A 21,768-nucleotide genomic window follows, 5' to 3' on the forward strand; every position below is an offset into this window, starting at 1 on the left:
CTCCCAGAGATCTGAATGGAGAACTTGTTGATTGATTTGGGGGAGGGGACCAAACAGCAAGGTCGTCAGTCACATTAGATTAGGGAAGGATGGGTAAGGGAGTTGGCCATGCCATTTCAAAGGCATCATTCCAGCATTTGCCTGAAGCGGTTTAGGGAAAGGACAGAAAACCTAAAGCAGGATGGCAGGACGTGGCTTTGAACAGTCATCCTCCCGAACGTGAGTACAGTGTGCTAGCAACTGTACCACTTCACTCAGTGGGGACTAGTCCAGAATCTTTTACCAATGGAGAGATGATCATGACATTTTTTTCAATTACAGGCCACATGTCTGGTGAGTACACATTGTGTCTCTTTAATGCAGTGGTTTCCATTGCCTTCTGCATCCTCATGCCGTTGATCATTGCTGATTCTTATGTCTTTTAGGGGCATCTTTCCATGCCAAGGACAAGAGAGTGCCATTAGCATCTGTCCGTCCCTCCACCCCCTTTGACAAGGCCATTGGCAGATTGAAGGCAATTTCTTCTGCCGAAAGTCTTTGGCCACCACTGTTGGTGATTTTTATTCAAAATTTAAGCAGTGACACAGTTCAAACCCAGGACAGATGGTGTTTTGATTACCAATCACAGGTGCTACCCCTACACCAAAGGTGCACTATAAACACCAGTATAACAACATACTATCTGAGAGAAACATTAACATCCAATTAATTTATAGACCTTTACTGTTTTTGGAAAATCACCTGTGTAAAGGGGTAAAATTGCAACAGATAAGTTAGTGCTGGGAGTACTGTATGTGACCTTGGACTTTTTGATGCAGAAAAAAACATGCAGTTTGAATATATTAATATATGGATGTGATTGTCATGAATTCTGTATGTGAAATTACTGAGCAACACTACTGGATACTGTGCAATATTTTACAATGAGTAGATATTAGTCTATTAGTGAATAAATGGAGATTTACAACAAATTATACAGCTAGTGATTTTGTTTGAGAGACGACAGCAAATATTAAACCTTTCTCCACAATATGAGGACCTTGGGAAACACACCCACACTTTTCAACTTGGAGGAGACCAACATGACCAAGGTTGAGTACAATACCTTTTTTATACACCATTTAGTCGTTCTTGCTGATGTGGAGTTTGTAAATCTCAAATCCTGTGAAACGCACTTGGCACTTCCCGACAAAAAAGCTGAATGCTGTTTCAATGCTGAAAGTTAGTACAGGTTTGAAGCTTTCTTTTCTTTTCTTTTTGTAGTGCCTGAATATCAAATAATTAAATAATCATCTCTTTCAGTCAATTTATCAAAGCATACAGCAGACATTGAATCCAAAGTTTAATCGTTTCTACTGGACATCTATGGCGACTTGATAATTTGTGCCAGACCTGGATATGAACCTTACTACGAGGTGCATTCAAGTTCTAAGGCCTCCGATTTTTTTTCTCCAGACTGGAAAGAGATAGAAACATGCGCATTGTTTTAAAATGAGGCTGCGTTCATTGTCAATACGTCCCAGAGATGGCAGCACCGTACGGCAGATGGAATTTTACCGCCAGCGGCGAGAATGAGAACTGTTTTAAATACTTAAAATGGCGACGTTTTCCTTACTTGAACAGCGTGCAATCATTCGTTTTCTGAATTTGCGTGGTGTGAAACCAATTGAAATTCATCAACAGTTGAAGGAGACATGTGGTGATGGAGTTATGGATGTGTCGAAAGTGCGTTTGTGGGTGCGACAGTTTAATGAAGGCAGAACATCATGTGACAACAAACCGAAACAACCTCAGGCTCGCACAAGCCGGTCTGACGACATAATCGAGAAAGTGGAGCGAATTGTTTTGGGGGATTGCCGAATGACTGTTGAACAGATCGCCTCCAGAGTTGGCATTTCTGTGGGTTCTGTGCACACAATCCTGCATGGCGACCTGAAAAAGCGAAAAGTGTCATCCAGGTGGGTGCCACGAATGCTGACGGACGACCACATGGCTGCCCGTGTGGCATGTTGCCAAGCAATGTTGACGCGCAACGACAGCATGAATGGGACTTTCTTTTCGTCGGTTGTGACAATGGATGAGACGTGGATGCCATTTTTCAATCCAGAAACAAAGTGCCAGTCAGCTAAATGGAAGCACACAGATTCAATGCCACCAAAAAAATTTCGAATGAAAAAATGATGGTGTCCATGTTCTGGGACAGTGAGGGCGTAATCCTTACCCATTGCGTTCCAAAGGGTACTATAGTAACAGGTGCATCCTACGAAAATGTTTTGAAGAACAAATTCCTTCCTGCACTGCAACAAAAACGTGTGTGCTGTTTCACCAAGACAACGCACCCGCACATCGAGCTAACGTTACGCAACAGTTTCTTCGTGATAACAACTTTGAAGTGATTCCTCACACTCCCTACTCACCTGACCTGGCTCCTAGTGACTTTTGGCTTTTTCCAACAACGAAAGACACTCTCCGTGGCCGCACATTCACCAGCCGTGCAGCTATTGCCTCAGCGATTTTCCAGTGGTCAAAACAGACTCCTAAAGAAGCCTTCGCTGCTGCCATGGAATCATGGCGTCAGCGTTGTGAAAAATGTGTACGTCTGCAGGGCGATTACGTCGAGAAGTAACGCCAGTTTCATCGATTTCGGGTGAGTAGTTAATTAGGAAAAAAAAAAAAAAAAACCGGTGGCCTTAGAACTTGAATGCACCTCGTACTGCTTCAAAACTCTGCAACCAGAAAACGTCTGAAGGAGCATGTGGAAATAGTATCACAAATTTCATCAATTTGATGGAGGCACTGTGTAATCAGTTTTAACAGCTGATTTTGACCAAATCTGAAGTCACATACAGAATATTCATTTCCTAAATACTGATATATGTATATACATACTGAATTTACAAGCATAGCTACATGTAACCGTAGATAGAAACAATACCAAAAGACAATAATACAAAAAAGCCTAACATGAGCACAAATCACGTTAGGGAAATATTGTGGAAATAATAACTATGTAATAATTTTCTATGTATTGAAATGTACTGCTGACATTGAAAGGAATCAATAAGATCATCTGGATCTTTTGTAATTTGTGAAAACATACACATGAACAATGAGTGCAATGTAATTTAGCCAACATTACTTTTCATGTGTTCAAAGCTACAGAAACAAATTAACATATTAAAATTGTACAATTCATGGTTAGGGCATTATTAGGAAATGTAAACAAATCTAACATTCTGATAGCCTGGTGAGCCTATCTGTTTATATTATATGCCTAATATTAGATATTCATTCAGATCTTCCACCACTAGGCACCCTTGTGTGAACACTCAATTTTAAAGCATAGAAGAACCAGTTTTATAATTAGTTTACTGTTTCTCCCTGTAGCATCCTTTGGCTTAACCCCTGTTCAGGGAATTCAGTGAAACTGATGCTCATATTTTATCTCTCAATTTTCTAGAGATTCCATAAATTGCACTCCCAGCATCTCTCAGGCAGTTTCCTTTCAAGTTATGCAACTGGACATGAATATATGAGCTCCTTTGAATTTCATTGTTACCTATAATTTCCCTCCTGTATAAGAAGTCTTTCTCGTTTTCAACAGGGACATGTCTGCCTCGATAGCTGAGTGGTCAGTACTGCGGAATGCTATGGAAAGAGGCCCGGGTTCGATTCCCGGCTGGGTTGGAGATTTTCTCTGCTCAGGAACTGGGTGTCATGTCATCATCATCATCATCATCATCATCATCATCATCATCATCCCCATCAACATGCAAGTCACCATAGTGGCGGCAACTAAAAAAGACGTGAACCAGGCTTCCGGTCTAGCCGACGGGAGGCTCTAGCCACCACACATTTTGTTTTTCAACAGGGACATTACTTTCGATAGGCTGTTAATTTTTAACTACGGTACTGCAACTGGATCAACATTTGTTTTATAATTAGCTTTACTTTCTGGTCTAAAATCCTGGAAAATTACGTACACTGTCCCTTCTTGATTATTACGCTTTTCAAATTTATCAAAATACTCTGTAGTAAGCTTCCCTAATCGGCCCAAAAAGCAATTCCTTTCTTTTGACTTGATCTGCATACTTGGCCACTATACAACTACAATGAAACCCTGCTTTTACACTTTTGAAAATACTTAAGTGTAAAATCCGGGAAAATGCAAAATGTGGAAAATAACATTTTAAGCTGTAAAAGTTACGTACAAGATACCCCCTAACACTTTATGTATGATATATATATACATAACAGGGATCAAAAGACTTGTCAAGGACTTTTTTATTATTTAATAAAAACCACTGACGTAGCTGGAAATAACTGTCAGGGAAGTAGCAATGTTTGACCCAATTCCATGTGTCATAACTGATGTTTTTGAAAGCCTGCAGCTGGTATTCATTATTTAAACAATGAAATACAGCACTAGTTATGTATTTTTTCATGCTTAGCACTATGCATTTTGAGAACTTTTTCCCATTGTCAAGTGCAAATATGTACACAAGTATTTTGTGTGGTGTTCGAATATGTGTGATTCTGTGTCTCTTGCACTGTAGTCATCTTTTTGAGGTTATCAGTTATCGTGCCTCATCAGTTATGCAGAAAACAACACACACACACACACACACACACACACACACACACACACACACACACAAACTATCACTCACATTGTTTGTTTGCGTAACATCACAAAATGTACGTACGTAAATACCGCACTTGACAACAAGAATAAATTCTCGAAACACGTTTTGCTCAGCATGAATAAAATATGTAACCGGCACTGTGTTTCCACTACAAACATTTGATCAACTCAAAGTGAATGACTGTTAACTAGTGCTCCAAGTGGCCATATGCCGAAACAAGCTCAATATGGTTCGACAAAGGTGTCACGATGATCACAGCAATAACAAAACTGCATATGCACAGCACAGACAGTTTGGAAATAGTCATGATATCTTCATTCGAATTAATCTAGTTTCTCCCATCAGCTAGACCTTGGTAGCGGCGGGAGATATGGAGCGAATTGTCCGAACTTTTACATGTTTACCAGTTCAAATCTGCTGAGTAGAGTGCCCTGGTGTCAAGAAACTTAACAACGCAATATTTGTAAACACTACTAGACAGCCAACATCATCATGCCAGTGTCATTTTTTTCTCCACAAACAGTTTTTCTCAATGCATAAATTGCCGGAAAATTTTAAATATGTTGACACAAAATCGGGTGCAAATCAACATTGTGGGCATAGGAAATTTGACAGGGCCAATTAAAAATGTCGCAAATGGCGGGAAAACGTTAATTCCGGGAATGTAGAAGCAGGATTACACTGTAATATGAACTGGAATAATGGGATCATCATATACTTCCCCATCTGTGCCTACATAATGTGTACCCCTGCTGCCACTTTGTGAGTAGATTTCTTATCTATCCGTTTATATTATATTATCAGTAATTGATATTACGCACAGACTGAATAACAAAAGCCAAGGTTCAATTTAAATAGAATGATAAAAGGATTATATTTACTGACCCAAAGATTGGAATTTCAGGGGAAACAGAAATGTCAATATTATGTAATGGTACCAGTAAGCAGATCCGGGGGCTGGAAGAAGTTTGTGTTGCAGGTGAGGCTAAAGAATTAAGTATAGAAGAGAAGACAGAACTTGATGCATTTGTATGGGAATACTGTGGTATTCTCAGGGAAAGACCTGGAAGGTTGAACAATTATAAATGCACCTTGGGATTAAAACTCCATAACCTGGTCTTTATAAAGCCCTATCGTATTCCCATTTGCAAAAGAGAAGAGGCGGTAGAGAACTTTAAAATAATAATAAGCATAATAATAATAAGTAATAGACAGTACAATAACCTGCTGGTTTTAGTATCTAAGACTGATGGGGGCATTAGATTAGTTCTCTACTCAAGACATCTGAAAATTTTTTTAGAATTTGAGACTGACCATCCTGAAAGTATAGACAAATTACTTAACAAGTTCAACAAAGTAAAATACATGACTTGCCTTGACTTGATATCTAGACATCAGACAGAATTGGAAGATGAATCCAGAAAATATAGTGTCTTAAAATACAATGCCTTCCCCTTCAATGACTACTGTGAGGTGCCTTTTGGAAAATATTTGTCAGTGGAAGAGTTTATAAGGGTGTTGGATTGTATACTGAGAAAATAATGAGTAAAAAACTGACTATACATGTAGATGAAATTTTACTCTCAACCAAAACTTGGAAAAAATACAAGGGAACTTTGACGGAAATTGACGACAAAATGAGATGGGGAGGAAAGACATTGAAGCCATCCAAATGTAAATTTGCTCTCAAACACTAAGTTTCTGGGACATAGGATCACTAAAGGTAGGATTCTCTCTGAGAAAGATAAAGTGTAAGCAGTTGCTGATTTCCTTCCTCCTAGGACTAAGTAACAAGTTCAGTCATTTTTCGGTTTACTAGGGTTTTTTCACAAGTACATGAATAAACAAGCATTAAATGCACAATGTCTCAATAAATTGCTTACAAAGAATAGTGTCTGGGAATGGGTCAATGGATGCCAATCTGCATTTGATGATATCAAAGCACAGTTAACTATGAGATTACACAGACTTGACTTATCCATCCCTTTTTGCCTTTCAACTGACAGCAATGATTTTGGATTGGTGGTTCATTTATTCCAAAAAAAGAAAGCGATGAGGTTAAAATACACGATTCAGTTGCCTTCACACGTGGGGGGGGGGGGGGGGGAGGCACGCACGCACGCACGCACACACGCACACGCACACGCACAGAGAGAGAGAGAGAGAGAGAGAGAGAGAGAGAGAGAGAGAGAGAGAGAGGAGAAAAATACTCCATTCGAGAAGAAGTAGTTCTGAGTCGTGACTATAAATGGAGATTCCAAAAATTTAGGAACTACTTATTGGGTCACCAAGTACAGGCACATAAGATCATAAAGCCTTCAGCTATATTCAAGAATGCAAACACTACCACACTTGACAGACTCAATGGACTATGTTTTTCCGGTAATTCAACTTTTCTGTAGAATACATTAAGGGGAGGGACAACATTGTGTCTGATGCCATATCCAGGTTACCAGTGGGAAATGTAAATGACACTGTAGATGGAAATCAAGAAAAAAAACTTCACCACGATGTAAATAAAGGGGTGAAATCAGAACCATGACGACAATTGGAAACTGGTAAGTAGTTATCTGGTAAAAAAGGGCCATGAAGAGGTACAACAATACTGTCAGGTTTTCAAGAGGATTCTTTTTTACAGGCACAGTCCTGACAGTGATAGGTGGAGGGTTTGCTGGCCTGAAGAATACACAGACCTCTGAATACTTTATACTTATACCAATTTTGGTCACTGTGAGTTCCTTAAGTGTACTCAAAAAAATATGGCAGTGTGTGTACTTTCATAACACTGTCTGCAGAGTAACAAAGTGCCTTACACCCTGTGACAGGTGCCTAAGTGTCAAAAGTTGATAATCACACCAATAGGGGCCATTTACAGAGTTTAATACCTAACAAGCAAATAGACCTCATGGGTACTGACTTATAGGGTAATTACACAGAGCAGAAGGACAGTATTGCTAAATTTTTGTAATGGCAGACCTATTCTCTAAGTTCATTAAAATGTACCTTCCAAAGGAAGCGACCAGTAAGAAAAAAATTCAAAAACTAACCGAAGACTACTTTCATACACTACACCAAAAATGTTGCTTTCAGATAATGGAAGCCAGATCACATCCAAAACCTGGAAGGAGTTTACAAGTGAAAATGACATTAAACCTCAGTCAACTCTCCATCCTGTAATCCAAAAGAATGATATATGTGGGAAATAGGTAGACTGTGCAGGACCTATTGTAGAAGGGACCATTCCAACTGGTTAGAAAATACTGAAAACTTTTTAGATGCTGTAAACAGTCTGCAACATACCACCATATGATTCACACCCTATGAAATAATGTATGATAAACAACCTGCATATTTGAACAAAGAACAACACAATTTCAACTGTGCAACCACATCTCAGCAGAAGAGAGGGTGCATGTTGTCGGGGTAACTAAGAAGCAACATTGCAACAAAAGAAAACAAAGACATGATGGTAGGGTAAAATAAACTCAATTCAATGTTAGTGACTTGGACTTAAAAAAATTATACAAGATATAACTTCATAAACAGTGATATCAAAAACTTCTTTGACATATACATTGGCCCATTTGAGGTTGTGGGAAATCCTCATTCTAATGCATACCAGCTCATCCATCCCAAATCAAGAAAACCGTTTGGGCTCAGAAATGTTACAAATTTACTACTTCATATGAACATTGATATCCACTTTGTTTTTACTTTATTATTTGCGTTCCAACAATAGAAGAAATTTTTAAGAAGAATTTCAGTCTAAAGCAGCGGGATGCATAATCTATGCTTCGTGTGTGTGGCATACACAAGGCCCTAACCATTTGGCATTTTCTTACACAGCTACAATGACGTCACAAATTTGCACAAACACCTTTACTATATTTTACCTGACTTGAAACTTCATAAACACTTTAATGCAACTTGTTTATCAGTTATTTACTGTATGTCTATGAGCCTCATTTACACATTCCAGATGTCGCATCACTCAGAAACCAATACTGCACTTTAGCCATATTTAGTTACATGTATTCTCAGATGTAAGTTCTGGGAAAACATTTCACTTGATTTAGGACTTACTTCTATCATTCTGTTATTATGATATGATGTAAGGTTAGTTTTACAAGAACTTTTGACACCAGGAAACACACAAACTTTGACTGTAAGATTGTTGAAGAAATTTATTGAATATACTTCTCCCTGTGTCTGGCAAGTTATTTTGAACATCTGTTAATGGTGAAGGAAAACATACCTTTTACGAATTTTGTGCCTTAATACGTTTACCACCACACAATTTATTGCTAATCTTACAACAACATTGCTGACAAAGAGAAGAGATTGCTTAGAGAGAACACATTTATACTTCTGGCAAAAATAACATGCTTTGATACTAATGATTGTGATCTTTACTACAGCACTATGACACTATTGAGAATTATTTAAAAAAAATACTTAAGATATTTTGTGAGAGCCTGATACAAACTTTCACACTTTAAGTTACCGATGTATTATGAGTGAGAGAATAAGAGATGCTTCATTGCTACTGATGAATGATCTTGTGATTGAAAATGAATACTTTGATGCACAGTTAATAATCTTACATTCACAAATTTTAATACACTTTTAGGAACTTTGAGGATTTTGAAGATATTCAGAGGATGTAGAGATCTGATATTACTGAGAAACTCAATGACACATTTGATGATAGTTCTTTTTACAACTCTGTACACGTTGGTTATGGTGAATGAAGAGAGAACTGTGCTGGATAGGATGAAATGCTGAAACTTATGCTTTCTGTGTTAGTATGCAATGAGATGAAGTGAGATTAAGAAGTGACTTTGGAAGTGAAGCTGTTATCGTGCCCAATTTTACAACATTTACTTATACTACACTTGTAAATGGATAAGATTTTGGGAAGACACTTAACATTATTAGAATGACTACACAGCTAAAGATGCACTTGAAAAAAAAAAAACTGACTCTACCATTATTTGTCCTGAGAAGTCTCTCTGCCAATGCTATTGACGTTTTACCTGTTTTTGTGAGAAACAAAGCCTCATCTGATGGATTTTGTTGAGGACTGATGTGGAGTAAGATTTTAGTTGTAAATCTGATACACTACTGTTTTACATGAAAAATATGGATCAACACTAGTTATGTTTGAGAGAGAAAAGACTGCATTTAGCTTCATAAAGTGCAAACTATTAAATTGAAGTCTATTCATTTTGTTTAAACGTGTGTGTATTTGCTTACAAGGAAACACACTAACTAAAAACAGTACTGATGGTGGAAAATACTTTAATATTTCTATGTAAATATTTTTAGAAGTTAAACAAAAGCAGTGATTCTCTGAGTCTGTGATCAGATTAATCATAAACTGATTTTTCAAATCTTCCAAAATGTGGAAACTCTGTGAATGAATAAACTTAGAGACAAATCTTGACTTAACCCCTGCGCATAAAACCCTGGCTTCATAAATAACCTTGGAGGGGGGGAAGGAAAACCTATGAGCAAACACTGTTCCCAGTATTTCTTTACAAAAAGGGAACCAATCCAGTGACACTGTATTTCACTGTATATCTTTCTAAATTTTATTAGATGATTTACCAGACATTTTTCCGATGTTATGTAATATTTTGATGAAAAGGTATTCTGATCTAACATATGCCATTCTACAGTTTACTACATGCTGTTTAACAATATTTTCTATATAACATTGTATCTTTTGAAATTTTTAATTCTGTTTAGAGATATATTTTTTGCATGTAAAAAATATTTGTTGTATTAATCAATTTTTCAAAACAAATCAGTTCATTTTGTGAATCAGCTGTTCCATATATCTGCTCTTAAAGGTTTTGCCCCATCTTCATAGTGTGCAAATCTTTCAGGAGCAGATTTCAACTGTATCCGAAGTCACGTACAGAATATTAATTTCCTAAATACTGACGTCCAGATACTGATGTATGTATATACACACTGAATTTACAAGCAAACACATGTAACCATAGATAGTAACAATATCAAAATACAATAATACAAAACAGTTTAACATGAATGCAAATCACCTCAGGGAAATATTATGGAAATAGTAACTATGTAATAATGTTCTACGTATTTAAATGTACTGCTGACATTGGTAGGAATGAACAACATTATCTGGCTCTTTTGTAATTCGCAAAAACATAATCACAAACAATGATTGATGCAATGTAATTTAGCAAACATTACTACAGTCATATTTCAATGCAGTATTAACCCAAATGTATTTCTATTAAATGTTCTTAAACCTTTTCGTGTGTTCAAAGCTACAGAAACAAGTTAATATGTTAAAATTGTACAATTAATGATGAGGGCATTATCAGGAAATGCAGATAAATCTAATTTTCTGATAACCAAGCCAGCTACACAAGTTTTGCCTATACCACGAAATTCTATATTTTATTTCATATCTCAACATGGAGTAGGAACTTTTTTTATTAATTAGTTTGGCTGTAAGTAAAGGAAGAAGTAAATGAATTTTTGTTACAAAAACATAAAAGTAATGTGTGTGTGTGTGTGTGTAATGGCTGTTCCACCTGCCAGCATTGCTGTTATGTGGGTGGCACTGAAAAACTGCCGTTATTAATACTAGACAAGTTTAAAGCCAAATGTTATAAGAACATATGAAAACAATTTTACGCTATGACTTCAATAGCATTAAATGACTGCAGAAACTTTGCAAGGTTACATAGAAATTTAGATGCCAATGTTAGAGCAGAGGAAGAACAACTGTTCTTGTTGTGGTCTTTGGTCAGGAGACTGGTTTGATACATCTCTCCATACTACTCTAGCCTGTGCCTGTGCAAGCCTTTTCATCTCTGAGTAAGTACTGAATCTGCTTACTGTATTCATCTCTGTCTCCCTCTATGTTTTTTACTGACAAATGTGCCATCTCTCAGAAAGGAAATTTTGTCTTTCCTACTAAATGCTGTAGTCTTCTGAACTTCTGGAGTTTTAGTTCAGAGAACAATTTCTTTTCTACATAACGACTTCATTAACGGAAACTGATATTTGATTGGTTATTTACACATTGAAGCTAACCTATATTTTTAGCTTCCAGTACATAAAGAGTTTGGAATTAGAGAGGACTTACATGACCTAAGTCAGATTCTGCTCACTACTTCTGTGTAACTCAGTCACTCCTACCTAATTATTGAATACCTGGGTGACAGTACAGTATTTGACATAACCATTCAACAAAGTAAGAGCTTGTATAAGACTCCAAATGTCATGTTGAACACACATGTAATTGTGACATGGAGAATGCTGACCACCACTACATACATTTTTTCTTATAGGTATGGAGAGTATAATAATACTACCCTAAACACTTTCAAATTACCAAGATCTTTCACCAGATGCTTACAAATAATACTCAAGAACACTATCCACATACTGCTACTACATAGCTGGTTGTTATGTAATGCTGCAGAATGTAATTTAATTCTTACTCACCTGCAAACTACCTGGCTCCCCTTGTGGATGGAGGTGTTGTAGATTTGCCACCACAGTTTGATACATTGATCCAGTGACTGGCACAGTTATCATTCCAGAGACAGATACTGGATAACCTAAAAGCAAGTTTGTAGGGTGAAGAGGACTGTTTTATGTCACACAAAATATAAACTTGTTAAATTGGCTTGTATCTGTGGTACATATCTTTCAAACAATCCAACAACATAATGGTTCGGTTGGAAACAACAGAAATACATATTAGACCTGTATATGATAGGAGGGGAGGGGGCAGACAGACAATAATGGGAGAGGGGGTGGGGGCAGATTTCATCACCTGCTTTTGCCTTTCTCTCCCCCCCCCCCCCCCCTCCTACCCCCATCCTCTCCAACAACCACTAATAGCATCATCAAACATCCATAGGTAGGTGGCTGTCTTTCCAAAATTTTATTTATTAAAACAGTTATTAAGCAAACATCAGATATCAGTATTCAAGATAACATTATCTCACATTCCCACAATTATCTTCATGGACATACATACTCTGCAAGCCACTAAAGTACATGGCAGAGAGGAGAGTTCTTAGTATCGTGCACTAGCCTCCTCACAACCAAACACATTACATTCAGGGTCTCAGTAGGTAGAGCACCTAATGTGCAGCAGCTGCTGTTCTTTACAGTGAGTTTATACCACTGAGGACATCTTTCCAGTGCTTGTTCAACTATTCCTGACCCACAGTTTCTCTACATGCTCTTGCCCAAAGAGAAATGTTTCAAGTTCCTTCCACTAACATGACACTAGGGCTTCTTTATCTACTTTACCGAACTTTAGAGACTTTCTACTTGTTTTAGTTGCCAGTTATACTATACTAATAAATGTTGCTACCACTGCCTCTTGTCACAAACACCAGTTCTGATTCGGACGTACATCCGAAAACACGTCAGGTCAATTTGTTGTAATTGATTTTAATTTCATCGTGAGTGGGTTTCGGAACTACAGTATAATCCCGATTTTATGTTCCTGAAATTAACGATTTCTTGCCATTTACAACATTTTTTACTGATCCTGTCCGATTTCCTATGTCCACAATGTTAATTTGCACCTGATTTTGCCTCAACATATTCGACCCCCCCCCCCCCCCCCCAATATACACTTGATTAAAAAAATGTTCGTGGAGAAAAAAAAATGACATAAAATGACACTGGCATGATGTTAGCCATCGAGTAGTGTTTATGAACATTATGTGGTTAACTCAGTGGAATTGAATCGGTAAACATCTAAAAATTTGAACAGTTCATGCCGTATCTCCTGCTGCTGCCGCCACGCCCTACATGGCGTGGTGGCAGATACGAGTAACTAGGTTTGTTCGAATAAATGTTTCCTGACTAGTCACAACCATTTCCAAACTTTCAAACTGTGTCTACTGTGCATGCACAGTTTCATGAATGGTGTGAACGGTGAGGCATCGCTAGTTGACATTTTCACCGACTTTGAGTTGCTCAAATATTTTTGGTTCAAAAACAGCACTAAATACATATATTTTCATGCTGAGCAAAGCAAGCCCGAGAATCTATCCTCATTGTCAAGTACAGGACTTATGTATGTATTTTTTGTGATTTTACACAAACAAACAATGGGAGTTGTAATTTGCGTGTGCATGTAACTGAGGGAGTACAGTACCTGATAATATCAAACAGACAACTACAGTGCAAAAGATGCAGAACAACACACATGAAAACACCACACAAAATACTTGCGTAAATATTTGCACCTGACAATGAGAAAAAATGCTCGAAACACATCGTACTAACCATGAAAAAATATGTAACTGGTGCAGTGTTTGATTATTTAAATAATGAATGACAGCTCCAAGCTTTCCAAAAACATCTCTTACGATTTGTGAAAGAGAGTCAGACATTTTTCTACTTCCCAGCCAGTTATCAGTTCCAGTAAAATCAGCATATTTTATGTAATAAGCCTTTATTAGGTAATAAACAAGTCCCTGACAAGTATTCTGATACCTATTATGTACATGTCATACATAAAGTGCAAAAATGCAAGGGACATGTCCTATACGTAACTTTTACAGCTTAAAATGTTATTTCCCATATTACACACCATTTTTCTGAACGCCCTCGAAAAGTGTAAAAGATGAGTTTCACTCTGTGTGTTCCAAGTTGTCAGTCAGCAGTTTACTTTGTCATGTGCATCAATTACAAAACTATAATTATCCCAATTGATAGTTGGATGTGTGAAGGAGAGAGGTGAAAGCTGAGGCAGGGTGCGGAGAGAAACGTGGTAGGACAGGAAAAGATGGAGATGTTGATGATCCAGCCTAGGGGCTGGAGACTGTAGAAAAGGAGGAAGGTGATGCCCTCCAAAGATGACAATACGAGAGTTTTTGGTCACATTTGGAGGTGACAATGGTGGTCAATAGAAAGATACAGTAAGTTGAAGTCTTGGCCAAATAATTATTTCTATCTCACAAATAGGCCACAGGGCAATCAGATTTTTGTCTTTTTTATATCAGTGGTATGTGAACTACAGAACTGTAATACTAGTCTCCAAAGCAGTTCAACGAAACTTAAAAAAAATTTTAATCAATGGTTCACATTCTATGAGCATTTCCGCAAAGTGTGAAATACAGACATGAAAAATGTTTTTTTTTTTTGTTAAAACAATCTTTCATAAAAGATCAGTAATTAAAAATTTATATTACCAATGAAAACTGGATTTTTCTGTGCAATATGTAATTATAAATTAGACAGCATGGATTTTTCATAAAATAAGGTAACTAGAAATGTATTAATTACCATATACCTGATGAGCTTTATATTTAAATTATATATACGTTAGAACTGAACAGAATAAAATAAGAAAAAAAGTAATGACTGGAACAAGATGCAGACTAGTGAATACTCTTCTTGAGCGCCACCACTTTTTTCCACTTTTATGTACTTTATGCTTCAGAGAAATGCTTGTATAACAAGCACCTTTTGTTTAAAAATTTGCATCAGCCAGGAATCAAACCTGGGCCCCCCATGGGACAAACAACCATTCTACCACAGTGTCACACTGCCTACAGAAAAATCCACCTTACTTCAGACTATTAACAACACTCAGAAAATGTTAAAGTCAGTTTTGTCGAGAAGTTTAGGGAGTGGTGTCTAACTGTTTTGGGTGTGACATACGAGTTCTGGACTTCACGCACCATAAATTTAAAAAAATTACAAAAACCCTATTGCCATATGGTCTCCTTGTAAGTGGATTTGAGTTTCTTGTCTACTACGATGACAGCATGGCCTTCATTACCCATTAGTCTGTCCTTTTTATGTAAGCTTAGATTTACCCCAAAATCTCACTGATACCAATTTGGAATTTTTGCCAGCTTGCTGTACCTTAGTCCAATTAAAATTACTTTGTAATTTCTCACAGTAACTGGTTACCAGAAACTATCCTCACATTGGCTGTCACTTGCCACTACAGTGTTGACAAACAGTCGACACACAAATACAGTAGGTTGCTTTACAAATGCTGTTAATGTGTAAACATGGAGCAAGGTTGAAGTCACAGCCACAACGTATGACAGAAGTGGGAGTGCTCTGTCAACTAATGGTTGACTGAGCTACGGGTTTTGTAGCCGCGAATGTTAACTCGTGCCCTGACCTAACCACAACCTCGTGATGTGCAAGGTGCCCAAGAAAACAGAATTCAACAATCTGCTGCAGAACTAAAATAATGTTTGCTTTGTTCATCGCATTTAAGGGTAACCACTATTAGCAAACTATAGACGGAAAAATTTTGTAATATATTTGAATGTATTGCCATCTTCTGTAGCAAAATTTCAGTTTTGGTGCTAAAAGCTTTGTAATTTCTCACAGTCACTGGTTACCTGAAACTATCCTCACACTGGTTACACGGGATTGTGTGTTACCAATTGATGAGTATACTGGTTGGCACTTGGTTGCAGAATAGAGGCAACACTAACAGATTCCAAATGACAACATAATGATAGGAAAATGATGCGACAAAGATTTTGACCAGATTTTATTTTTCTAAAACTTTTGCTGCATTTGACGAGATTTGAACCTTTGACCTTCTACTACACATTAGGTTTATATGATAACTACTAAGCTATGTCATTGTACTGTAATAGGCTGTTGTATGTACGACTCTGGTGTCGCAGTCACAACAACTGACGGCCTTCAAAAATTCGGCTTCATGAAATGTCCTCTGAAGCTTATCGACCGTAAGCCAATCTCTGATCATAGTAACCGTATAAACGACGCTGAATTTCATCTTGTGCATAAGGATCCAGAACTGCAACAATACTATGAAAACGATAGTTGCTACTCACCATATGACGGAGATGCTCAGACGCAGGTAGGCACAACAATAGACTATGTGGTAACCAGCTTCTGGCCAACAAGGCCTTTTTCGGAGATAGAAATTACACACACACACACACACACACACACACACACACACACAGCCAGAGACTGCAGTCATGTGTGTGCGCGAGTTGGGTTTGCGTGTAAGTATGTTCAATCTCCAATGAAGGTCTTGTTGACCAAAAGCTCATTTTCTGACAGTCTTTTTGTTGTGCTTATCTGTGACTCAGCATTTCCGCTTTATGGTGAGTAAACATATCTTTTTCAAAATATTGTCAATGCCAAACAGCTCAGATATGACATTGAGCTCTCTGACCGGACGGAACCGGCTACACCATATGAAGCATCAACTATCAAGTAATTTTAATTGGTCTACAGTATTAAACACACCTCACCACTTTTTAGGACTGCTTCTAGCTCTGGACTTTTAGTTGACAATGGTTCGGCAGTCAATCACTAGGATTTTTATCGGTTTATTTGCAGATAGGGGACAGGGAGCCAAATTTCAATGCGTCTTACATTAATACTTCAAGGTCTCCAACAGGTATCATTAACTGACATGGATGGAGAGGTTACCTAATCTATGTGCACTCTACACACCGTTCATTACAGCAGTCTCTGATGTGTAGCACATGCCTGACCCATTTGCTGGATCCTGTACTTCTTAACCATACAGCACAAGTCTAAGAGGTAGCATAGACCTGCCACAGAATCTTTGAAGTCTCTGCTTGGCTCAAAACCAGAGGGCCATGACCATTTTTAAGGACAATGTTGAAGATTGTGAGCTTCACTGAAACATTGTGAGCAAGGATGGCACTCTCAACATCCTCTGCCAGTCACTGGAATGAGTCCAGCATGACTCACTGCCAGGGCCCAGGCATTCTTCGTTTCAATATGCGCCATAATCTCGTTGCATCCTGTTTTTTCAATGGTTAATGGAAAAGCCCCTTCAACATGTTAAATGAGGTGTCCATGGGTACATACAGTGTGTGAAGTGATCCATCCCATCCCTTCTTGTCATTTCCATAAGGTCTGATAATATTCATCATAGGATTCAAGTGTTAGCAATCAACAGAACCCTAACCTTTAGGGTTTGTTTCCTCTTGAGATCGGACAATGCAGTTCCAGTTTCAGTGGGAGAGAATACTTCAGACCTGCCGGTAAGGGGGAAGATAGTAGTACCTTGAGTTATCCCTGGTCCCTGCTCCCCTCTGCGGGATGGATTCATAGACCTGTCACTGACTCAAGCCTCACAGTCTAATTGTGAGTAGTTATAGGTACCATATTTCCTGAGAGAAGAAAGTATCAACAGAGAATTATAAGTAATTGAGGCACCTTTGATATCCCTCACAAATGACTCTTGGTAGTTTGCCCAACACACCCATTTGTCACTACTTCCAATTGCTTGAAAGTAATCAGGGTGATTTCCAGCTGCTTGTGAACAACAACTAATTACAAAATTGTTGAGGCTTTCGTGGCCACTTGTTGACAAACTGCCTATTGGCTTCTGTCTCGGGTTCTTCGGCCGACGTTCATCTAATGATTTTTCTGACGTTTCGCCAGCACGAGTGGCTGGCATTGTCAAAGCTTCACCCTCCATTGCCGGTGGTGAACTGGAGCCGAGCTCGCGGGCGCAGACTATATGTACCTGGCGCGCCAACGTCCGAGGGCTTCTCCGCGGTCATTTCCGGTGCGGTTCTCCTCTTGCTACCTGCGACGGTCGTTCGCTGCAGTACGGGAAGCCAGGATCCGTTGACCTTAAGGCTTTCCTCTTTCTTGTTCAAACTGTTCGCGTGTTTTTGTATTTCTACAGCTTCTCTGAACAAGCGCGTGTGATAGTGGTTCTCTACAGCCAGAACTTCCGTGTCGGCGAATTTTATTACGTGGTCGGTCTCATTCAGTGCGTGTTCTGCCACGGCCGATTTCTCCACCTGCCCCAACCTGCAATGTCGCTTATGCTCCTTGATCCTGGTGTTAATGGATCGTCCAGTCATCCCGACATAAACTTTTCCGCATGTGCATGGTATGCGGTATATTCCCGACATTGAAAGTGGGTCTCTTTTCTCCTTCGCCGATCTAAGACACTCTTTGATCTTCCTTGTCGGTTTGAAGATCGTCTTTACGCCATGTTTGCGCAATATACGGCCGATTCTGTCCGTCACTCTGGGAATGTATGGCAGAAAGGCCGTACCCGACATTTCTTTTTCTGGTTCCTTACTTCGCCGAGTGTTTGGCTCAGTTACACTTCTAATATAATTTGTGGAGTACCCATTGCTCCTCAGGACTGTTTCCAGGTGTTGCATTTCTCGTTTGAGGTGTTGCGGCTCACATATTCGTCCTGCTCTCTTTACGAGCGTACTAATCATGACCCTTTTCTGGCTCGGGTGGTGGTTTGACAGTTTGTGCAGGTATCGGTCCGTGTGAGTCGGTTTTCGATACACGCTGTGTCCCAGGTTTTCGCCGTCCCTTGTGACCAGCACATCTAGAAATGGCAGTTTCTTGTCCTTTTCTACTTCCATGGTAAATGTTATGTTGGCATGGAGGCTGTTCAAGTGTCTTAGGAAGTCACCGAGCTGTTCTTCACCATGGCTCCACACCACGAAAGTATCATCGACGTACCTGTACCACGCCTTAGGTTTGCAAGTGGCCGAGTCCAGTGCCTGTGCTTCGAATTGTTCCATGAAGAAGTTGGCCACCACTGGACTGAGAGGACTACCCATGGCGACGCCTTCCAGCTGTTCGTAGAAGTCGCCATTCCACGTGAAATAGCTCGTGGTGAGACATGCATGGAAGAGCTTTCTGATGTCTAGCGGGAAAATGGAACCGATGTGCTCCAGAGCGTCACTGAGTGGCACTTTCGTAAATAACGAAACAACATCAAAGCTGACCAGGATGTCGTTTGGTGCAAGTTTCAGTTTCTTCAGCTTCTCAATGAAATGTCCTGAGTCCTTAATGTATGTGTCGGTCTTCCCCACGTGTGGTTGGAGCAGAGAGGCCAAGTGTTTTGCCAGCTTATATGTCGGTGATCCAGGAGCGCTAACGATCGGTCTGAGTGGAACGTTGTTCTTATGGATCTTGGGTAATCCATACAGCCGAGGTGGTAGGGCTTCTGTGTTGCGCAGGTTTCTCTGTATGTCCGCCGGCAGAGAAGACGCCTTGATCAATCGATTCGTATTCCGTGTGATACGTTGCGTCGGATCTGCGCTTAGTTTTCGGTACGTCGTCGGATCTAATAGGTCTCGGATCTTTTGCTCATAATCTTCGGTCTTCATTACGACGGTCGCATTCCCCTTATCGGCAGGCAGTACCAATATACTCTTGTCGGCGTTGAGTTTCTTAATGGCTTGTACCTCTTCTTTCTTCAGGTTGCAAGCTGGCGGTTTTGCTCGGCGCAGTATCCTGGCTGTTTCCGTGCGTATTTCCTCTGCCCTTTCACAAGGAAGGGCACGAATGGCTGCTTCGGTGTTGGCAATGATGTCCTCCATAGGTATGGTTCTCGGGATGATAGCGAAATTCCCTCCTTTTTGAAGAACAGACACTTCCGCTTCGGTCAATTGTCGTTCAGTGAGGTTGACCACTGTGTGTGACATGTCGGGAGTCGCCTTGTCGATCTGCTTCCGGCATCTTTCAAACTTTTTCTTCTGTCGCTCGGTGCAGCGCTCGAGTTTGTTCTGCATGCTCCTGTGAGTGATGCTGTCGATCTTGTCCCAGTCGTCTCGATGCATTCTGCTACTTAGTTGATAGAAAATGTCCAGAAGTTCCTGATCCGTTCTTGCCAAGTCTCTCCGTGTTGTATGTATTCGCTCACGAAGAAACGCTCGTTCCATTCTGTCGTAGATTCGATGTGCTTGGGCGGTGGTGAATAGCCGCTTGCATCTCAAGAACTTCGGTGTAGCACATTCATCTCGGCACCGTGACAGAAAGGCGAGAGAGGACATCAGTCGCGCTTTCTTCTTCCGTCGTTGGTCAAGGCGTCGGTACAATCTGCAAATCTCCTCCCCGTAGAGGCGTAATACAAAATTGTTGAGGCTTTCGTGGCCACTTGTTGACAAACTGCCTATTGGCTTCTGTCTCGGGTTCTTCGGCCGACGTTCATCTAATGATTTTTCTGACGTTTCGCCAGCACGAGTGGCTGGCATTGTCAAAGCTTCACCCTCCATTGCCGGTGGTGAACTGGAGCCGAGCTCGCGGGCGCAGACTATATGTACCTGGCGCGCCAACGTCCGAGGGCTTCTCCGCGGTCATTTCCGGTGCGGTTCTCCTCTTGCTACCTGCGACGGTCGTTCGCTGCAGTACGGGAAGCCAGGATCCGTTGACCTTAAGGCTTTCCTCTTTCTTGTTCAAACTGTTCGCGTGTTTTTGTATTTCTACAGCTTCTCTGAACAAGCGCGTGTGATAGTGGTTCTCTACAGCCAGAACTTCCGTGTCGGCGAATTTTATTACGTGGTCGGTCTCATTCAGTGCGTGTTCTGCCACGGCCGATTTCTCCACCTGCCCCAACCTGCAATGTCGCTTATGCTCCTTGATCCTGGTGTTAATGGATCGTCCAGTCATCCCGACATAAACTTTTCCGCATGTGCATGGTATGCGGTATATTCCCGACATTGAAAGTGGGTCTCTTTTCTCCTTCGCCGATCTAAGACACTCTTTGATCTTCCTTGTCGGTTTGAAGATCGTCTTTACGCCATGTTTGCGCAATATACGGCCGATTCTGTCCGTCACTCTGGGAATGTATGGCAGAAAGGCCGTACCCGACATTTCTTTTTCTGGTTCCTTACTTCGCCGAGTGTTTGGCTCAGTTACACTTCTAATATAATTTGTGGAGTACCCATTGCTCCTCAGGACTGTTTCCAGGTGTTGCATTTCTCGTTTGAGGTGTTGCGGCTCACATATTCGTCCTGCTCTCTTTACGAGCGTACTAATCATGACCCTTTTCTGGCTCGGGTGGTGGTTTGACAGTTTGTGCAGGTATCGGTCCGTGTGAGTCGGTTTTCGATACACGCTGTGTCCCAGGTTTTCGCCGTCCCTTGTGACCAGCACATCTAGAAATGGCAGTTTCTTGTCCTTTTCTACTTCCATGGTAAATGTTATGTTGGCATGGAGGCTGTTCAAGTGTCTTAGGAAGTCACCGAGCTGTTCTTCACCATGGCTCCACACCACGAAAGTATCATCGACGTACCTGTACCACGCCTTAGGTTTGCAAGTGGCCGAGTCCAGTGCCTGTGCTTCGAATTGT

At 40.0% G+C, this 21,768-nt stretch overlaps 1 protein-coding gene across 1 annotated transcript in view; it reads right to left on the reverse strand.

Annotated features, from left to right (window-relative positions):
* LOC126262354 (DNA-binding protein P3A2) overlaps window positions 1-21,768 on the reverse strand; it is a 130,017-nt gene that overhangs the window by 9,728 nt on the left and 98,521 nt on the right. The window contains exon 11 of the mRNA XM_049958930.1: window positions 12,144-12,259. Within this exon, the coding sequence (XP_049814887.1) occupies window positions 12,144-12,259 (116 nt within the window). The remainder of the gene's footprint in view (window positions 1-12,143; window positions 12,260-21,768) is intronic.

Source organism: Schistocerca nitens, chromosome 6 (assembly GCF_023898315.1).
Source record: "Schistocerca nitens isolate TAMUIC-IGC-003100 chromosome 6, iqSchNite1.1, whole genome shotgun sequence".
In the NCBI taxonomy this organism is placed as follows: domain Eukaryota; kingdom Metazoa; phylum Arthropoda; class Insecta; order Orthoptera; family Acrididae; genus Schistocerca; species Schistocerca nitens.